This window comes from Rhinolophus ferrumequinum, chromosome 21 (genome assembly GCF_004115265.2).
Source record: "Rhinolophus ferrumequinum isolate MPI-CBG mRhiFer1 chromosome 21, mRhiFer1_v1.p, whole genome shotgun sequence".
NCBI lineage: Eukaryota > Metazoa > Chordata > Mammalia > Chiroptera > Rhinolophidae > Rhinolophus > Rhinolophus ferrumequinum.
The window spans coordinates 42,124,043-42,141,176 of record NC_046304.1 but is presented as its reverse complement, the minus strand read 5'-3'; the positions used below and the strand labels follow the sequence as shown (position 1 = coordinate 42,141,176).

The 17,134-nt window shown below is 54.0% G+C and overlaps 1 protein-coding gene across 7 annotated transcripts; it reads left to right on the top strand.

The window, feature by feature from the left end:
• Positions 1-3,877: 3,877 nt before the first annotated feature.
• LOC117012769 (cytochrome b561) lies at positions 3,878-16,170 on the top strand. 7 transcript variants are annotated; one of them, XM_033089196.1, is made up of 7 exons: positions 3,960-3,990; positions 5,153-5,310; positions 12,075-12,292; positions 13,007-13,105; positions 13,294-13,397; positions 13,813-13,970; positions 14,174-16,170. In XM_033089196.1, the coding sequence occupies exons 1-7, from the start codon at positions 3,988-3,990 to the stop codon at positions 14,364-14,366; spliced, it is 933 nt and encodes a 310-aa protein (XP_032945087.1). In that variant the 5' UTR covers positions 3,960-3,987; the 3' UTR covers positions 14,367-16,170. The 7 variants fall into 7 exon arrangements, with proteins under 7 accessions (XP_032945090.1, XP_032945087.1, XP_032945091.1 ...); XM_033089197.1 differs by lacking the exon at positions 3,960-3,990 and adding an exon at positions 4,805-4,941; XM_033089199.1 differs by lacking the exon at positions 5,153-5,310 and having other exon boundaries at positions 3,878-3,990.
• The last annotated feature ends 964 nt before the right edge of the window (positions 16,171-17,134 follow it).

Genomic DNA, 17,134 nt, shown 5'->3' with positions numbered 1-17,134 from the left:
CTCCACACCTCTGCTGACACCACCGAAGGTTCTGGTCACCCCCTCAGCCCAGGCTCACGCTCTTGCTCCTCTGGGTGTTTCTTGCTCTCCACAATGTTCCCAGCACGCACATAGCAGGTCTTCAATGTTTGTTGATTGCTTGACTCAGGGAGAAAAGCAGGGAAGTGGGGATTGAGAATAGGACAGGGCTGGGACTCAAACCTCATGATTTCCTTCTGGGAGGGGACAGCGGGCCTGGGTGAGTGATGTGGGGGCTGATGTGTGATGCCAGGCTGTACCACCAGCCACGGGTGAACCGTCTGGGCTGGACAAGGGGAGCCTGGCGGTGCCCTCTGGACCATGACCCAATATCCAGATTCTGCAGTGTGTGATGGACATAATCATGGTCAGACACAACTACAGTGATGGGCCTCTGGATGCTCAGATGCCCCAGGAACCACTGGTGGGGGCCCTGCTCCACACCTCAGATCTTCAACCTCTGCCCTTTCTGACGACCTGTTTACATTCCTGCTTTCTTAGTATCCACACAGGCTGACAATTTCTCCTGTGTTGGGGAAAGAGGGCTGTTAGAGGGCAGGGGCGTGCACATTCCTGCCCTGGGGCTTTGTCCTTCCACTCTCTTCCCTCAGCTGGAATTACCTTCCTCTAGATCTTTACGTGGCTGCATCAGGGTGTAGCCACATGAAGATCTAGTACCCTTCAATAACAATCGTCCCTCCCCTGACACTCCAGCCCCTTTCCCCTTCTTTATTTTCTTCATACACTTGTTGCTTACGTGCAATTAGGTTTCTGGGCACATATTCGTATGTATGTGTATATATATGCTGCTTGTTCGTTAGTTTACTTTTTAATTATCTGTCTCCCCCACTTCACATAAGTTACATGAAAGCAAGAACCTTGTCTGTCTTCTCTATTACTGTCTCTTCAGGGCCTAGAACAGAGCCTGACGCAAGTAGGCACCCAATAAACCTTTGCTGAAAGAAAGGAAGGAAGGGAGGGAGGGAGAAAATGACTTCCTCCTGACCCCTCCCTCTCTGAGGGCTGCACAGAAAACAACCCGGGAGGCTGGGAAAGGCCACCCCTTTCCTTGCCTCCCACCTGGGGTGCCCAGTACTGTCAGGCTACCTCCTGAACCAGGCTGGTCCTTACCACTGCTTAGCTATCCCACATCCTGTGCTCAGCAGAGGTAAAAGTTGGCCGATGGTCCTGATTCTCGTCATTTCTCCACCCATCCAGCAGTGTTATTTTGGCTCATGGGCAGTAGGTCACTCTAGTCTGTCTAAGTCTTGTTTTCCCAGATGGACCAGCCTCAGGTCAGCCCTGACCCACAGCCTGTAATGTCCCTTAGCCCAATCCACTTGAGTTCTGGAGGTCCCAGGTAACTCACTGTCTCTGGGTGGCTCAGGAAGCTTTGTGGCCAAATTCCCTGCCTCACTGCCTCTCCTGTCTCCATCGCTGCAGCTCCAGCTGGGGATGCTGTTTTTCTGGCCACCTCTGCTGTTCCCTGAAACTGAAAAACAGGTTTTCTCCCTGAGTGATTATAGTTCCATTCTCAGGTCATCAAAGTAGCCTTGCACTTTCAGATTCAGACAAGTTTTCTTTTCAAGGAAGTTGGAGCAAGTGCCTCAGGCCCTCTGTATGCTGCTCAGGGTGTGTGTCTCAATTATTTGCCATCCCAAGGTGGTGCACGCTTTGGTTCAGGCATGCTGATGCGGGCAGCGGCCTGCATTCCTCAGGGTGTATTGGTGCTACCTCTTCCGCCTTCCAGCACAGTGAGCTTTTGCTCCTTTAGTAGGCCAGGGACACTCCTGCCCTCTCCCTGCTGTCCCTTTGCTAGGTTAACCCCTGCTCATCCTGTAGCTCTGTGATTCTATGTCACACACCCAGAAGCCTTCCCTGACTGTTAAGGCCTGAAAGCACGAGGCTGTGCCTGTCATGTTCACTGTTCTGTCCCGAATTTTGCCCACCTGGCACATGGAAAGGACTTGATGAGACTGTTGTACAGAGTGGATGAATTCTGTGTTTGTATCTTATGGTGCCATAGCACTGGGAACCCCGTCTCCTATACCTTCTAGATTCTCTGCAGCCTGAGGTGAAGGCCTCTGCCTGAAGCATGGGCCCAACAGCAGTTAACTGGCTGTTTCAGCCTGCTGGGGGTGGGGAAATTTTGCTGGGAGGGGCCAGAATGGCCAGGAGGCCCCTCTACGGTCCTTCCCAAAGGGGAGCAAGGATAGGATTACCAGATAAAATACAGGACATCCAGTTAGATTTGAATTTCAGATAAACAATGAATACACTTTTAATATATTACATGTAATATGTGGGACATACTTATGCCAAAAAATATTAAATTCAAATTTAACTGGGCCTCCTGGTTTTTTCCTTCTTTCTAAATCTGGTAACCTTAGTAAGGGCAGACATGCTCAGCCAGGTGCTGGGGGATCTGAGGTCCTGTTTATGTGGTCCATTCTGCTCACTGTTGTGCTTCTTCCTGCTCTTTAATTACTTTTGGCCAAAGAACAGGGTGACCACAAGGCGTGGTTTCCCAGAACTGTCACTAGTACACTTAACCCAGGGTATCTCCCTACATCTTAACCTCTGACCCCAGCTACTGGACTGGACCATCAGGGAAGGCCTTTCTGGAGGGCGGGTGATGTTCAGAGTTAATCCGAAGGAATGAGCCAAGTGATGATGATGTGGGGGTGGGGGGCGTACCAAAGGAGAGGTGGGGGTGAACTTGGTGAGGCTGAAAAATACGAAGACTAGTGTAGTTTTGTGTGCAAAGGGAAGAATTTGCATGGAAAATATCCTAGGCCACATCCTTGGTCCCCAAGAACGGGCCTGGAGGCTGTTCTCCTTGCCCACCCCCACCCCCAGCTGCAGGGTGGATGCTTCTCTGGTTTCCAAGGCAGGAGTCTCAGCAGCAGAGAGGGAGAGGAGAGTGAGTGTCTTCTTGGGTTGGAGATTCTGGCAACAGGGGGCGAGGCCACAGGGCGCTGGTGTTTGACGGCATTTGTTGGGCTCACCTGCTCTTTAAAATGGTTGGGTGGAGCCATGAGCCCTTAGAGCTAAGACCCTGTGGGCTAGTCCCCATGGAGGCACCCTACCTCACTCAGGGCCACCTCCGACCCCTCCCCACTTTAAGCAGACCCCTGAGAATACTGCTGGCAGGGTGTGCTCTCCCTCCTAAGGGGAAGACACTGCAGCCCAGGGCTGCAGGGCGATGGGGGGCCGGTGGTGGTGGGTGGGGAGAGGACACAAAGGGCCCCATCTCGCCTCAGCAGGAGTCTCTCCTGGCTTTGGAAGGGCTGCCAGCACTCATGTCAAGTTCCCACGAGGCTCTCTGCTCCTCTGCGCACCCTGCCTACCCCAGAAATGTCTCTGTTCCACAGTCGACTCACAAGGCATGTGTTGCCTGCTGTTTGCCTGTTGGCACCTTAAGGAAGCTGTTTATTAATTTAAAATGTCTACGAACTCCCTCCAACTGGAAAGCTATCCCAACAAAATTTATATTCGTGGAGGGTTTAAGCTTGGTCACTGAGGGAGTGGGCCCAGCTGTGATGGAGCAGTGGGCACCCTTGCGGGATTTGCCGTGTGCTTGAGAGTACGTTTTCTCTGTAAGGAGGTATGGCGCCCCAAGGCTCGCCTTGGTCAGGGTCCTTGCCACTGCCCAGGGAAGCCCACAGTGCTGAGGGCAGGTGAGGGAGGGGTGTTCCTTTGCTGAGGCTCATTTATGTCTCCAGGGGAGGAAACCCCATTTCCCTCCACTCCGAGGCCTTTGGTGTGTCTTGCCAGGCATCCGACAGGAAAGAACCTTTTGTTCTTTGCTTGTAGCAAGTCTGAGCTGGGCTTGTTATCTACCCACAGCATTTCCTGGAAAAAGGACCTGGACAGGGCTGTGGCCCCTAGCCTGGGCCTTAGCAACCCTCTCTCTTAGCAGCTGGGGCCGGGGAGGCCGCTGATGGCAGTCTAGGCCTTCATGAGAGGATGGTAAGAGCTGATTTGTATCCTTAGGCTGGTTGGCCTGGAGGCTTGGGCAATCCGTCTCAGGCGAAGACTCCTGACTTGGGGAAAATGGCAAACTGTCATTTAGAGTGTGTGTGTGTGTGTGTGGGAGGGGCGGGGTGGAATTGGGGAAGGGGGTTGCCAGGCCTTCCAGGAGGGTGACATCTCCACTCTCCGGGCTGGGGGGGAAGGGGCATGGCCCCTAGGGCTGCAGGAGCTGCTGCGTGGGCCAAGGCCTAGGCCGTGTCTGACACCTAGTGGCCACCTGAGCCCGGGGCGAGTGGAGGTCAGAAGGTGGGAGGGAAGAGGAGGAGGAAATCAGGAAACGCAGACTAGTCCCGGGCAGGCTGGCGCTCCCGGCCGGCACACCCTCCCCTCTGCACTTGGGCCCCATCTCCGCCCCCGCCCATTCTCCACTGTTTGGCGCGCGGCCTCGGAATCAGGCCTGGGCCCTCGGGGCCACCTCCATACCCACGGGCTCGCAGGTCCCCATGCACCCCCGAACGTGGGGGACCCCGCAAGCCAGGTTGCGAGGCCCGGATTCGGAAAGTTACCCGAGCTCGGGTCCAGAAGGCCGTGTCACGGTAGCCACCTTCTCGCCCCCTCAGCGCCCTGCGCCGCAGCCCCTGCCAAGCGGGTGTCCCTGTGGACCCGGACCTGGCGGGCCCCCTGACTGGGGTACCACTGGGGGCCGGGCCCTAACCCAAGCTTAGGGTCGCGCCGGGGCACTTCCGGCCACCCGCGTGACCCTCGCCGCGTCGCCTGCCGCGCTACCAACCCGCCACCGCCGCCACCGCCGGGTCGCCATGGCGACGCCGCGGCACCGAGGGCGGCGCGGCTCGCAGAACCTGCAGAGCAGCCGGGGCGCGGCGCGGGGAGCTCGTGGGCCGGTGGGCGGCGCGGCCGGGACAAGCTCGGGGCCGGGAGCCTGGCCAGGTAGGCGGCCCGGGCTGGTGGGCGGCGCGGAGCATCGGTGCAGGTCGGGAAGGGGGCTCAAGTATGTGGGGGTGGAGTGGGCCCAGGTGTGTGTGTGTTGGGGGTTGGGGACGGCGGGCTCAGGTGTGCCCGGACTGGGGCGGGACCGCGCCCGCGCCGGAACAGACGAGGCTCCGGGAGCCGCAGCGAGTCTTTCTCCTGCCTTCACCAGCTATCGCATCTGGCTCTTACCTCACCTGCTCTCCCCGGCCCGGGGGCCATGGAACAGGGCCCGAGGTTAAAGAGCTCGTCCTTCTCCTTCCTGAGCGGTCAACCTTGGGTCCCGGGTCTACCTGTGTGCCGAGTCTCTTCTGAAGTTAGAATGGAGAGGCAAGTGATCCCAGGTTTATCTATGGGCCTTCGGCTAATATTTTGCCATGTTCTACAGCTAGGGCAGAAGTACGGAAGAACATAGGGAGAATGGATCAATCAGCGTTTGCCACGACTGGTCTTTTGAAACCTGAAACCGAGACTGCCAGCTACTTTGCCTCCCTCCACCTAGCCTCTTTTTCCTGTAGGAGGGTCTTAGGTTGACATGTCTAGATATTAGATCCCTTTCTTGCTCTCTTCTTAACATCCTCAGCTTTTTGCGTGAGAATGAGAGTTTCTCATTTGGGAAATCCTGACTTGTTGGGTTGGCCTTGGTGGGCCATGAACTGGGGCTGCAGAACTGAGCTAAGGGATCTGCTGCTGCCTTTGACACCTGCATGATGGCAGGGCCACCTCCCGTCTCTGCCTGCCCTTTCTCCCAGGGCACCACAGAGACCCAGGTCTTCAGAGGCTGGCACCCCTTCCAAGTCCTTCTCCCTGCTGGTTGCTCCTCTGCTCTCATTTATTCTAGCCTGGTGGTCTGAGGGTTTTGGATTAAATCAAGTTCCATCTTAGGACGCCTGGATTCTGTTCCTTACTTTTCAGAGAGAATGAAAAACAAAACAAAACAAAACTTTTCCTCCTTATCGTAGATACCTTGATTTCTCTTGTGAAATTGGATTGACGCAGAAAATACAAGTAACTTGTACGTGTCAAAGTGAGCCCCATAGAGAGAAAGGGATGCTACAACCCCGCCCTCACGTAAGGCCCTCACGTAAGAGGAGGCTCCTGGACCAGGAAGGAGGTGGAACCACCCTGCTTGTCCTACTGCTTCCCTGCTGTGCCACCTTCCTTCGCAGGCAGAGCTTGGGCTTCTGTTAAAATGAGTGGTTCAGCAGCAGTAGAAGGCATTGGCGGAGGAATCCACCCCAGATCCAGGGGGTTCTGCCCAGTAGATGGCAGACAGAAGGGAGTGTGGATTTATTAGAAGGGGTCTAGCTGTCCACTGCCATCTGGTTCTCTGTAGCACCAAAACCTCATGTATCAACAGCTTCTGATGGGTGATTCTTCCTAAGGCCCTATTACCGTATTTCTCCGAAAATAAGACCTAGCTGGACCCTCAGCTCTAATGCGGTCTTATATAAGACCGGCCTTATACTATAGTAAAATAAGATTGGGTCTTACATTAATTTTTGCTCCAAAAGACACATTAGAGCTGATGGTCTGGCTAGGTCTTATTTTTGGGGAAACACGGTAAGACCAGTGTCACGCAGGGTGTCATGCGGGGTCTCAGCTCCCGTTCCCTACATAAGAACGCAGGATATGGTGAGGCCAAAAAGGAACACCCACGGAGCCATAGACAGGGGAGTCATACCACTATATTATCTCTGGCGGCTGGGTTGGAGACACAGGAACAGGAACCACAGGATCCGCAATCCACCTTCCACTTCTCTCTGCCAAACCACCTCACTTGCTAGCTGCAATCCGCCCTGCTAATTGCAATCCGCACTTGCTAGCTCAGCCACCATCTTCTTGCTAACCCCCATTTGCTGCTAGCGTAGCCACGGCAGTTATATTAGTGGCCAATGGCTCACTGGTTACAGCTGACGGCCAACTAGCCACAGCAGACAGCGATCCAATCACAGTGGATGGCCATTTACTACCTGAGCCGGCACCTTTCCACGTGAGGCCGAGAGCCTGGAAACTGCACTCCTGGCTCTGTCCCCACAACCAGATTTAGTTTTCGTTCAATTGTTACAATTGATCGAACGCCTACTGTGGGGCAGGCACTGTTCTAGGCCCCAGCACATATTTATTCCACTTAATCTTTGTTTCAGGTCAGTCAAGTGGATCTCAATATCCACGTACTTATGGATGAAGAAGAAGGCTCAGAGAGGGGACTTAGCTTGCCTAGGAGCACACAGTCTTAAACAGTGGGGCTGGCTTTGAAATCACATCCCTCTGACCAGGGCTGCATTGTGACTTTCATGGGCCTGAGGCACTTTTGCCTCTGTGGGCCCCTTCCTCCATTAAAAAAATTGTATTTTTATAACTGATGGTCTAAAGACAAATATAGTTCAGGCTGGATTAAAAATTAAAACATTTCCTTCAACCCTAAAAGTTTGGTTTTTTTTCTCCTGATTTTAACAGAAATCAAAACATTTTTGATAAGTCCCTACAAGTAATGGGAGCCCTGGCACTGAGCCCCCTGTACCTGCTGGAAAACCGGGCTCAGTGTCTGACTTCAAGCTCTGCTTTCTTTCTGGGGGCTACTTGGGTGTGGGGTGGTAAGAAAGTGCCCTGCCTAGCAGTTCAGCCATCATTTTGCCTTCTCTTTCATCATATTCATGGACATTCTAGGACAATTGAAGCGTTTCTCCTCCCACCCCCTCATCAAGAACAGATCTAGTCCTGGCCCCCAACACAATCTTTTCTAACTTAATTTAAGCCCTGCCGTTGATAAGGAGGGCAGTGGCCAGGCTCCCTGCTTTCAGGCTGTAGGACATGTGCAGTGTCTGGTCCCCATAATGAGATTAGGCCTGGTGACCTTTTAATGAAACACAGTGGGCATGGGGAGAGAGTGGTACTCAGCACGTTCCAGCCCGAGGGTAGCTCCCGTCCCTGTTTGATTGCATTAAGTGGAGTCTGACTCGGGTGTGTGTGTGGGAGGGGAGGAGTGACTGTTCCAGAAGCTGCCAGATATGTCCCCCTCATCCTGTGCTTTGACAGAAGAAGGAGGGTGGCCTTGAAAGGGGCCGTATGAGTCCCCTCTGGTTCCAAGACTCTGGTCTCCTGGGCAAAGGAAACCTTTGGGGTGGAGCAGGGCTGCTTCCAGGTCCTTGAAGCTGCTGCCCACACTTCCGCTCTGGGAACAGGAGGCCCAAGAACAGCCAGGGTTCTGGAGCGGGGGGTGGGGAGCAGCAACCCAGTTAGGAAGGAAGGGTGACAGAGAGAGTTCTCGCTGTCCAGATTGGGAAATGAAGGAGCATGATTTAAAGGCATTTACTTACTAGGGAGTGAATCTCAAATGATTGCAAGGTTTCCAATGTTGTGGGTGGGTTAGACCCCACCCAGCATCACTGCAGTGTCTTCTCTGAATCCTCCAGCATTGGAAGCAGCTCCTCCCTGCACAAAGATTGGTTGTCAATTTCGTTGAACCAAATAAGCAATGGGAAATGCCATTGCTGAAGGGATCTTTCCGTTCATTGTGTACACAGCACAGAAACACTCACTACTTTTTTTTGTAAATTGGATTCTTCACGCTTAGATCTTACTGACTGTGAGGTCCCCTGTCATGGTCCTGCCCGAGGGAGGCTGGTCTGGCTTGGTGTGAGTTTTCCTGTCACCGCTCATACTTGGATATAGAGTCACCGTCAAATTGGAAAGCGGTATGGAGGATATAGCTTGGGCCTCCGTAATTCCAAAGGTCATGCTTTATCTCTGGCTTCCTCTGGGATGCCTGTTTACTTGGGGCCCATAGGGATGAGGAGAGCTGCCACTGGAGCAGTTGACGTGAAGATCTTGCAACTAGCTCGCCTGCCTGTCATCACTTCTCTCTTCACCATCTATTCCCACCCGGCTGCCTTTTCTCCCTGTGGGGAGAGCCCACAGAGGACACCAGTGCTCACATGATGTGGGTTTAAACTGCCTTAGGAGCGTGGTTCCCCTAGGGGTGAGGAAGACACTGGAGGACTGGCATGGGTGGGGGAGAGACTACCTGGGAGCCCTGCTTCAAAGCTCCTTCCCCGGCAAGCACCCATTCAGATCCTGGGTTGGCTTCAGTGTTGGGAAAGCATGACAGCTCTACCCCAGTTCCTGGGCGTTAGAAAACACAAAGTTCCATCAACAGGCAGCCAATCGGTAGGCAGTCTGGAAGCGCGTGCCACGTGTGCATTAAAGTGGGGGAAACTCCTCAGTATACACAGTGGAAACTGCTCTTGGAGGCCTGAGTTTAGCTCGTGGCTTGAATTCTTACTACCCTTTACTTTAAAATCTGTATCTGCTCTGCAACTTATCGGTGAGCCCCTGGAAGGCAGGGACCATGTCTCAGCTGTATAGTTCCAGCATCTAGCAGTGGTTCTGGCATATAGTAAGTGCTCAAGAAACAAGTGAGTTGAGCAGCGATTTGCTGCTGATAATTTGGGCCATGCCGTTTATCCTCCCTGAGCCCCCACTTTCATCCATCAAATTGGGATAATACTCCTCTGATCATAGTGTTATTGAGAGGATTAAATGGGAGAAAGTGGGAGGTGCTGAGTACAGAGTAGGGGTCCCGAGCCACGAGGTTGTGTCCTCCCAGCAAACATAAGCACACATCTCCATCCATTCCACCATGGTGAGGAGCAAACAATATTAGGGTTCTGACTTCCTGGGGAGTCCAGGATATGAATTTACAGTGTAGAGCGTATAGCCACACACAGTCATGGCACCATTCCAATGTGGGTTTTCTTTTCAACACCGCCAGGCACTTCTCCCATGCTCGGCAGACACTGACTGGGTATCCTACAATTCAACTCAATTCTGACCCTCTGTCCCTGGAGATCACCATATATTTGACCTCCTTTACCCTCTTCATCCTCCCCCCCCACCCTGCCCCATACTTCTTATCACAGATTTGAAGAGACCCTCACTCCAATTTCTGCCTGTGTCCCTGGGAGATTGGTTGGGAGAGAAACAAGCTGGCGCTGTCTTGCCTCACCACCGAGTGGCTCCGAGGTTCAGGGGTGACAGTCCTTTGTCGCCCTGAGCTCCCACTTCTGTCCTTGCTAGTCACGCTGCTGGCAGAGAAGCTGTGGCGGGGTGTGTTCCTTCCTTCTTCCTAATTCAGAGCTAATCAGATTGTGACGGCCCTGGGCTCTCTGGGGATGAATCTAATAAGGCAAGGGAGACAGCATTTTTCTTCAGTACATTTTCCCTGTTAGAGTCGGGCAAGGGATTGGATCCCCGAGGACTCAGGAGGAGAGTGAGCCACACTCCCTGCCTTCAGGGAGCTCGCTGGGTGCTCAGCAGGAGGCCCCCACGAGCTCACAGAGGGCGACACCAGGAGGGTAAGGAAGCTCCAGGCCAGTCTTGGGGGCGCGGAGGAGGGGGACAAAGTGGTGTTCATTTCAGGTGGTGGCCGAGGGTGGGCTGGGGAAGAGGAAGAAGTGGAGCAGGGGAGCAGGGAGCGTGGGGCAGGGGCGCGTGAGGGGACGGGAATAATGATGACAGCAGGTTGTGTTGTTAGATCTAGGGACAGGGACAGTGTCCCCCGAGTGGACTTGGGGTTGCCGATGGAAACTGAGTTAGGATCATGTTATGGAGCTGGCTTTTCACTGGCAGGGAGTGGGCGGCTGTTTGTGTGGGGCGGGGCCACATGACTTTGTCACTGTCACTAGCGGGCCAGGCAGACTGGAGAGGGTAGAGAGATGGGGGCAGAAGCTCTGTGCCCTGGCTTGGGTGGTGACAGTGAAGATGGCCAGGAGGGAAGTGATGGTGAGAGGCCTTGGGGAGAACCCCTGGGGTTCTGTGGCCTGTATGAGCAGGTGACAGCGCTGGGCCCAGGGGAAGGACAGCCGCACTAGCTACCTGGGAGGTCAGGGGTGTGACTTTGGATGTGCTGAGTTTGAAGTGTTTGAGGATGTCCAGGTAGAGATATTGGTGGACAGTGAGAAATGGAGTTTGAATTTGGGGGAGAGGACAGAACTGGCACTAGATTTAGGAGTCACTGGTATAGAGGTGATAGATAAGGACAGAGGCAAGAGTTCCAGACATAGGGGTTCATTGCCTGCCAGGGAGTCTGGAAACAGGTGTTCCCACCTGCCATGCGCGTGTTTCTGATTTGACAGAACGTATCAAAAACCTAAAAAGGAACCTAGCAGGTTAGAAATTGTACGATCCTGTTTCCATAAAAGAATGTGTGTGTGTGTGTGTGTGTGTGTGTGTGTGTGTGTGTGTGTGTGATATATACCTTGAAGAAAAAGATGTAAGGATATAAAATCAAAATGTTGATTACTTGTAATTTTTTGTTGCGTATCTGTATTTTACTGTAGGGAGTGTGTATTACTATCTCCCACCCCGCTTAATGGTGGAGTTGCCAACAGTTGTCAGATGTGGCAAACACAGCCTCCAGTCAGCAGAAGGACAGGGCCAGGACGACTGGAAACTAGTTCTTGAGCAGTAAGGGTAGAGAGCTTGTGCTCAGAATTAGAAGGGTGACCCAAAAATTTGTTAGTCAAACGTCTCTGCTCAGCTGTCATTCTCTGTTGATAATGAAGGAGAAGCAGGATGTTTCCACCGCTGCTGGGAGAGGCCGGGAGAGTGGGCAAGAGGCCAGTGGGCAGCCATCTAGGGAGTGGAACTGAGTGCTCTGCCCTCTGCCAGCACCTTGGCAAAGCAGACGGAAGCCATGCTGTTCATTGCCTGCCGGTCTCCTCCCATCCCCTGGGGTGTGTGGGCCAGGCTGGGCCCGGGGTCAGGAGAACCAACAGAGTCAACGTGAAGAGCTGGTGCGAAAGCCATCCTGACCCTGGGCGAGGCTGTAGAAACACTGGTGGGGCTGGGCAGACGAGCCCGGAAACCCGCTCCCACGTGGAGCCCCAGAGCACGGCTTTCCCAAACTACCTTGAGCCGCCATGTTCCTGTCTGTAGAATGGGAACAGTGACATACTTGTGAGCACCGCAATGGCACAGAGCCTGGGGGAGTGGGGCAGAGAGGGGGTGTCAGGGGTCGGCCTTGAGGGGCCTGGGATGTACCATTCGGAGGTTGTGGGCTGCCCCTCTGAGCTCTGCTGTTTTTCCTGCAGCTGCCACCTCAGCATGGAGAGCCGTACCAGCATGGCATCCAGCCCCGGAGCGCTGCCCTACTATGTGGCTTTCTCCCAACTGCTGGGCCTGATGGTCGTGGCCATGACTGGTGCCTGGCTCGGTCTGTACCGAGGAGGCATTGCCTGGGAGGGGACCCTGCAGTTTAACGTGCACCCCCTGTGCATGGTCATAGGCCTCGTCTTCCTGCAGGGAGATGGTGAGTCCCTCCTGTGCTTCCCGTGAGCTGCTCCTCCTGAGAGAGGCAGTTTGCAGGCCCTGATCACCCCTGAGGTCTCTTGCTGTTAGACAAATGTGAGAGTCTAGAAAAGAGTCAGAGAAGGAAGCTGGCTTAGAGCCTGGGGACACTGGGAGTCCAAACAGGAGCCCTGAGGTTGGTGGGTGGCACCTCCTTTCCAGCTTGTCCCTCTTTTACCTCTTGCTTCAACAAGGAGCACCCACGGGTGGGTGTGCTTCATGGAGGGGAGGCCCAGGGACTGGGCTGGGAGCTGAGGCCGGCTTCTGCAGGGGCAGTTTGAAATGGGGGGAGTAGGAGCAAGGTGCTGCTGGCGCCTACCCTGCTTGCTAAAAATAGTGAATTTCGGATCAGTCTTCAATATTGGATTCGTTGAGGACCGTCATAGCTAAAAGATGACATCAGAAGCTTGGGGACACTTCAGGGTAACTTCATGATGAACCTAAAACACAGCCCGGAATACACAGGACACGTGACAAGAAGGTGGTGGGTGGGGAGGGCAGTCCCAGGGTACACATGGCCTGAGGGCCCCTTCTCTTCCACTTCCTGGGGCTGAGGAGCCCAGTGAAGCCCTTAAATCAGGTCAGCTCTCAGCCAAGGTGTGTCTCCTTGCTGCCCATGGCAGGAAGGCCTGGAGCTCAGGGGAGTGCACTGACCTTCCCTCTCTCATTCCCACAGCCCTGCTGGTTTATCGTGTCTTCAGGAACGAGGCCAAACGCACAACCAAAGTCCTGCACGGGCTGCTGCATGTCTTTGCGTTCATCATCGCCCTGGTGGGTGAGTTCCGGGGAATAGCCTTCCCCTCCCACGCCCCCTCCCTGCCCTCCCCCTCCTTCCAGGCATTCCAGGCAGGGACACTGGGTGCTGGGATGAGAGCCCAGAAGTCCTGGCTAGTCAGGTTTCCCTTGGGTCACCTCCCCCGCACTCCCCGCCTATCCTCACGTGACCCCTCCTCTCTGGCCCAGGCCTGGTCGCGGTGTTCGACTACCACAGGAAGAAGGGCTATGCCGACCTGTACAGCCTGCACAGCTGGTGTGGCATGCTTGTCTTTGTGCTCTGCTTTGTACAGGTGAGTCCTTCCAGCCCCACAGCGACCTGCCACCGAAGAGCCCATTCTCCAGGCCGTTCCCATAGGTGAAAGGGCTGCTTTAGTGCAGCTGGATGCTGCTTTCAGATTTGAAATGGGTACAGAGCCAGGATTTCACAGGGGAGGGGGCCTTGGCTCCCGGTGCCCTTCAGCTGACGTGCACATGTGTTTGGCTACAGGCCCGGCCTTCCACGTATACAAGTATGATGCACGGGACCTGGTCTGGAACGCGGGGGTCGGGGCCTTTCCCATAGTGCTTAGCGTCCCCCCACCACGCTCCTGGATGCAGGAAACCATGGGTGGGGGGAGGGCTTCGCAGCCAGCCTGGATGTCCCTGGGTTGGTCACACGATGGCCAGCTCCGGCCCTGGCACCAACCTGCCTTTCTTTCTTTCTAGTGGCTGGTGGGCTTTAGTTTCTTCCTGTTCCCCGGAGCTTCGTTTTCTCTGCGGAACCGCTACCGCCCACAGCATGTCTTCTTTGGTGCCACCATCTTCCTCCTCTCTGTGGGCACAGCCCTGCTGGGCCTGAAGGAGGAGCTGCTGTTTACACTCGGGTGAGTGTCCTGTGCTGTGGTCCCCACAGAGACTGAGCCCTATGTCCTGCTTCCCTGGACCTCTGCCTTCTGAGCCAGCTCTCTGTGGAGTTAGCCACCCAGGGGGATGGTGGGGCTGGGGTCGCATCTTTCTGGCCCAGGTGCAAATAGCATTTGGCTGAATGGTGACCCCTCGGGTGGCTCCTCCCACCTTGACCCTGCAGGTCCAAGTACAGCACTTTCGAGCCGGAGGGTGTCCTGGCCAACGTGCTGGGCCTGCTGCTGGTCAGCTTTGGCGTGGTTGTGCTCTACATCTTGACTCGCGCCGAGTGGAAGCGGCCCCCCCAGGCAGAAGAACAAGCTCTTTCCATGGACTTCAAGACGCTGACAGAGGGCGATAGCCCCAGCTCCCAGTGACTGGCTGTCCTTGTCCTGTGGGGAGGGGCCTGCGTCTGGCAGGTGTCCTCAGGTCCGGGGGTGTGACAGGTGTCTTTCTCACAGCCACTGAGGCTGCCTTCAGGATTCCTGGCTCCCCAGGATGGCTGGGCTGAGTGGGTAGGGAGTGTGGGGGCAGTGTGCCTCTTTGAGCAGTGATTCCTGGGGCTTAGGGCTTGGCCGCCTCTGCTTTCCTCTTTGCTGCTGCTTTAGTGTCCTGTCATAGTCCCCTACCCCTAATGTCCCGTCATTCCCTCAAATGGAGCAGCTTTGGGTAGGCTTTTGGGTAGTCAGTTCTGGTTGCAGAAACTCAGATCCCTAAAGGAGATGGAAAGCACCCCCTGCCTTGAGCCCGCAGATGCTGGGTCCAGTCCAGGGCCTGCAGAGAGCACAAAGCAGTGGGAGAAACCCTGGGGCCTCAGCAACGGGCCCGGCAAAGCCAAGACTTGCTTTGTGAAGCTGAATTCAAACCAGGAGTCTCGCTAGTCTGAGTAACATGTGGTGTGATTGGGCCCCGACTTTGGCAGTGGAGCAAGTGATATTATGTGTAAACTATGTTGGTGTTCAGATCGAGGGTCCCCAGGAGAGGGGAGGGACTGGCCCCTGGGAAGCTCTGGAGAGTGGCTTTGGCCTGGCTGTGCTGTGGAGCCTTCCCTTTCTTTAACTCTTTGGCCCCAGGACGGCTTTGCTGGGAGAGGGGATAGGAGCACAGGACTTCAGAGAAACCTACCCTTGGCAGCTGAAGAGGAGGAAAGAGATGCCCCCCTTCCCCCGCCCTGCGTTGGCTCTGGTGGGTGGTGGGTTACCGTGCAGCTCAGCCTGCGAGCTCCCACGTCCCCACCTTCATGAGCCAGCACAGGCACTGTTCTGACCAGAGGTGAGGACACAAACCTTTTTTTTTAAACGAAAAGCTGCTGCTGTTACCCACTTTCTTTTTATATGGTGTGTGTGTGTGTGGGGGGGGCCTGCTGCCTGCTTCTGTTCAAGGGGAGGGCTTCATACACCCTTAGCTTACGGGGGCCCATCCTTGCAGGAAGTTGGGGCTGAGTTGGAATCAGATTAATCCCCCCAACCCCATACGTGTGTTATGCTGTTAGCTGAGTCACTGTTTGGCTTCAGTTTAGAAATAATGTGATTAGAGCATTGATCGTGTACTTCTTGGACTTGGCAAATATTCTCTCCTTGTTTTCCTCATTTTCTGGCCTTTGAGGAGCATGACACAGTTTGAGACAGACACAGGTTACTTAAATGAGGAAATTCATGAAATTTCCAAATCTATTGTTCTTTTAACGGCTGCCTTTTCCACACCGAAATGCTGCCTTAGAGAAAGGGGCTAGTCATCCTCTACTGCCCAGATTTCTAATCCTCAGCTTTGGCAGTGGGTCCTGCCTTCTGCAGAGCCTCTCCCGTCTCCACTGCAGCCCGGACGAGAGGGTGTTGGCCCTGTTTAGAATGGGCAGGGGCAGGGGTGCCATCAATTCTTTTCATCACCTGGTACACACTCATGTAGTCCAGTGTTTACATGTAGGAAAAACTCCACCTTAGACAAACTACCAAAGTACATTTGTCTCCCTTGTCAGAATGCCACAGAGAGACACAGAACCTCAGGTTTGCAGTGTGAGTCTATAAACTGGTCTGTCTGCCACAGTGTGTGTTGGATGACTAGGGAACGAAAAGGCCGCCCCGAAAGCTGATCCAGTGGTTTATTTTACTTTGCCTGTGGCCAATCTTCTGTGAAGTACAATGTAGTGTTGGTGCAACAGATTTAATAAATGTCTACAGCAGATCTCTCACCTGTTATCATCATTTACTGTGACAATAAAAGGAGCCAGTGCTTTTAGCAGAGTCAGGTACGTGAAGTTAGTTTTACTAGGGTTGAGAGAAACTGAATATCCCCAAGCTGGGTACAGAAGGTAAAGTGACTGATATTTATCACGGCATAGGCTCTGAAATGGCCGTAACGGTCCCGTCTCTGGAGCAGAGGAGGTGGTCTTCCACGTGTTTAGAGAAACCCTTTTCTCACCCCAGAGAGAGTGGCCTGGAGGGTGTAAATGTGAGGGCCTCCTAAGGGCCTTGGCAAGAAGCTTTCCCCAGCATTCAATTTTTTTCTTTTTAAAACGTCTCTTTATTCCTTAAGAAGAGGAGCAAAGCTTTGAGAACAAGCCGAGTTCCATTTTGGATCAATTCCTAGGGCCCGGCAGATGTGTTTACAGTAAGGTTGGGTGGGATCTCACCGGGATGTACTGTGTGCTCCTGAAAAGCACTGGCACTTAAAACATCTTCAAAACTTAGCCAGGGGGCTCCTTCTTTAAACAGACCGTACAGCAAATCCTCTAGGAAGGTAAATGGCCCTTCAGTGACATGAATTCCTTCTTCCTAATGTTTAAGTACGGTATCTGGTTTCTAACACGTGAGCCAGACCTGAGTGCTCTTTGCTTTATGTATCTGTGGCACCTTTCTCCTGAATCAAGGCTTCTATGTGGACCTTCATTTGCTTAAAACCATGCAAAGCATGTGGCTCGATACGTGTTCCCAAGCCGTTCTGAATCAATGTCAGGGCTGGCTCTCGGGTGAGGGCAAAGGCACTTGACCCTGTGAGCGTGCCATACCACTTCCAGCTTTTGTGCTAGTCTCTGAATCTTAAGGGTCTCTGTGTTCGTGAACATTCAAATGATCCCAGAGGATGATGCGTCTCCCTCCAGAGGGGCACTCCTTCACCTCCTCAGGAGGGACCTCACCTTCTTACTGGG

Excerpts from the sequence above, each read along its gene's own strand:
- LOC117012769 (XM_033089196.1), top strand. Across the intron at positions 13,398-13,812 it reads TTGTGCTCTGCTTTGTACAG|TGGCTGGTGGGCTTTAGTTT; the intron begins GTGAGTCCTTCC and ends CTTTCTTTCTAG. Across the intron at positions 13,971-14,173 it reads GAGCTGCTGTTTACACTCGG|GTCCAAGTACAGCACTTTCG; the intron begins GTGAGTGTCCTG and ends TTGACCCTGCAG.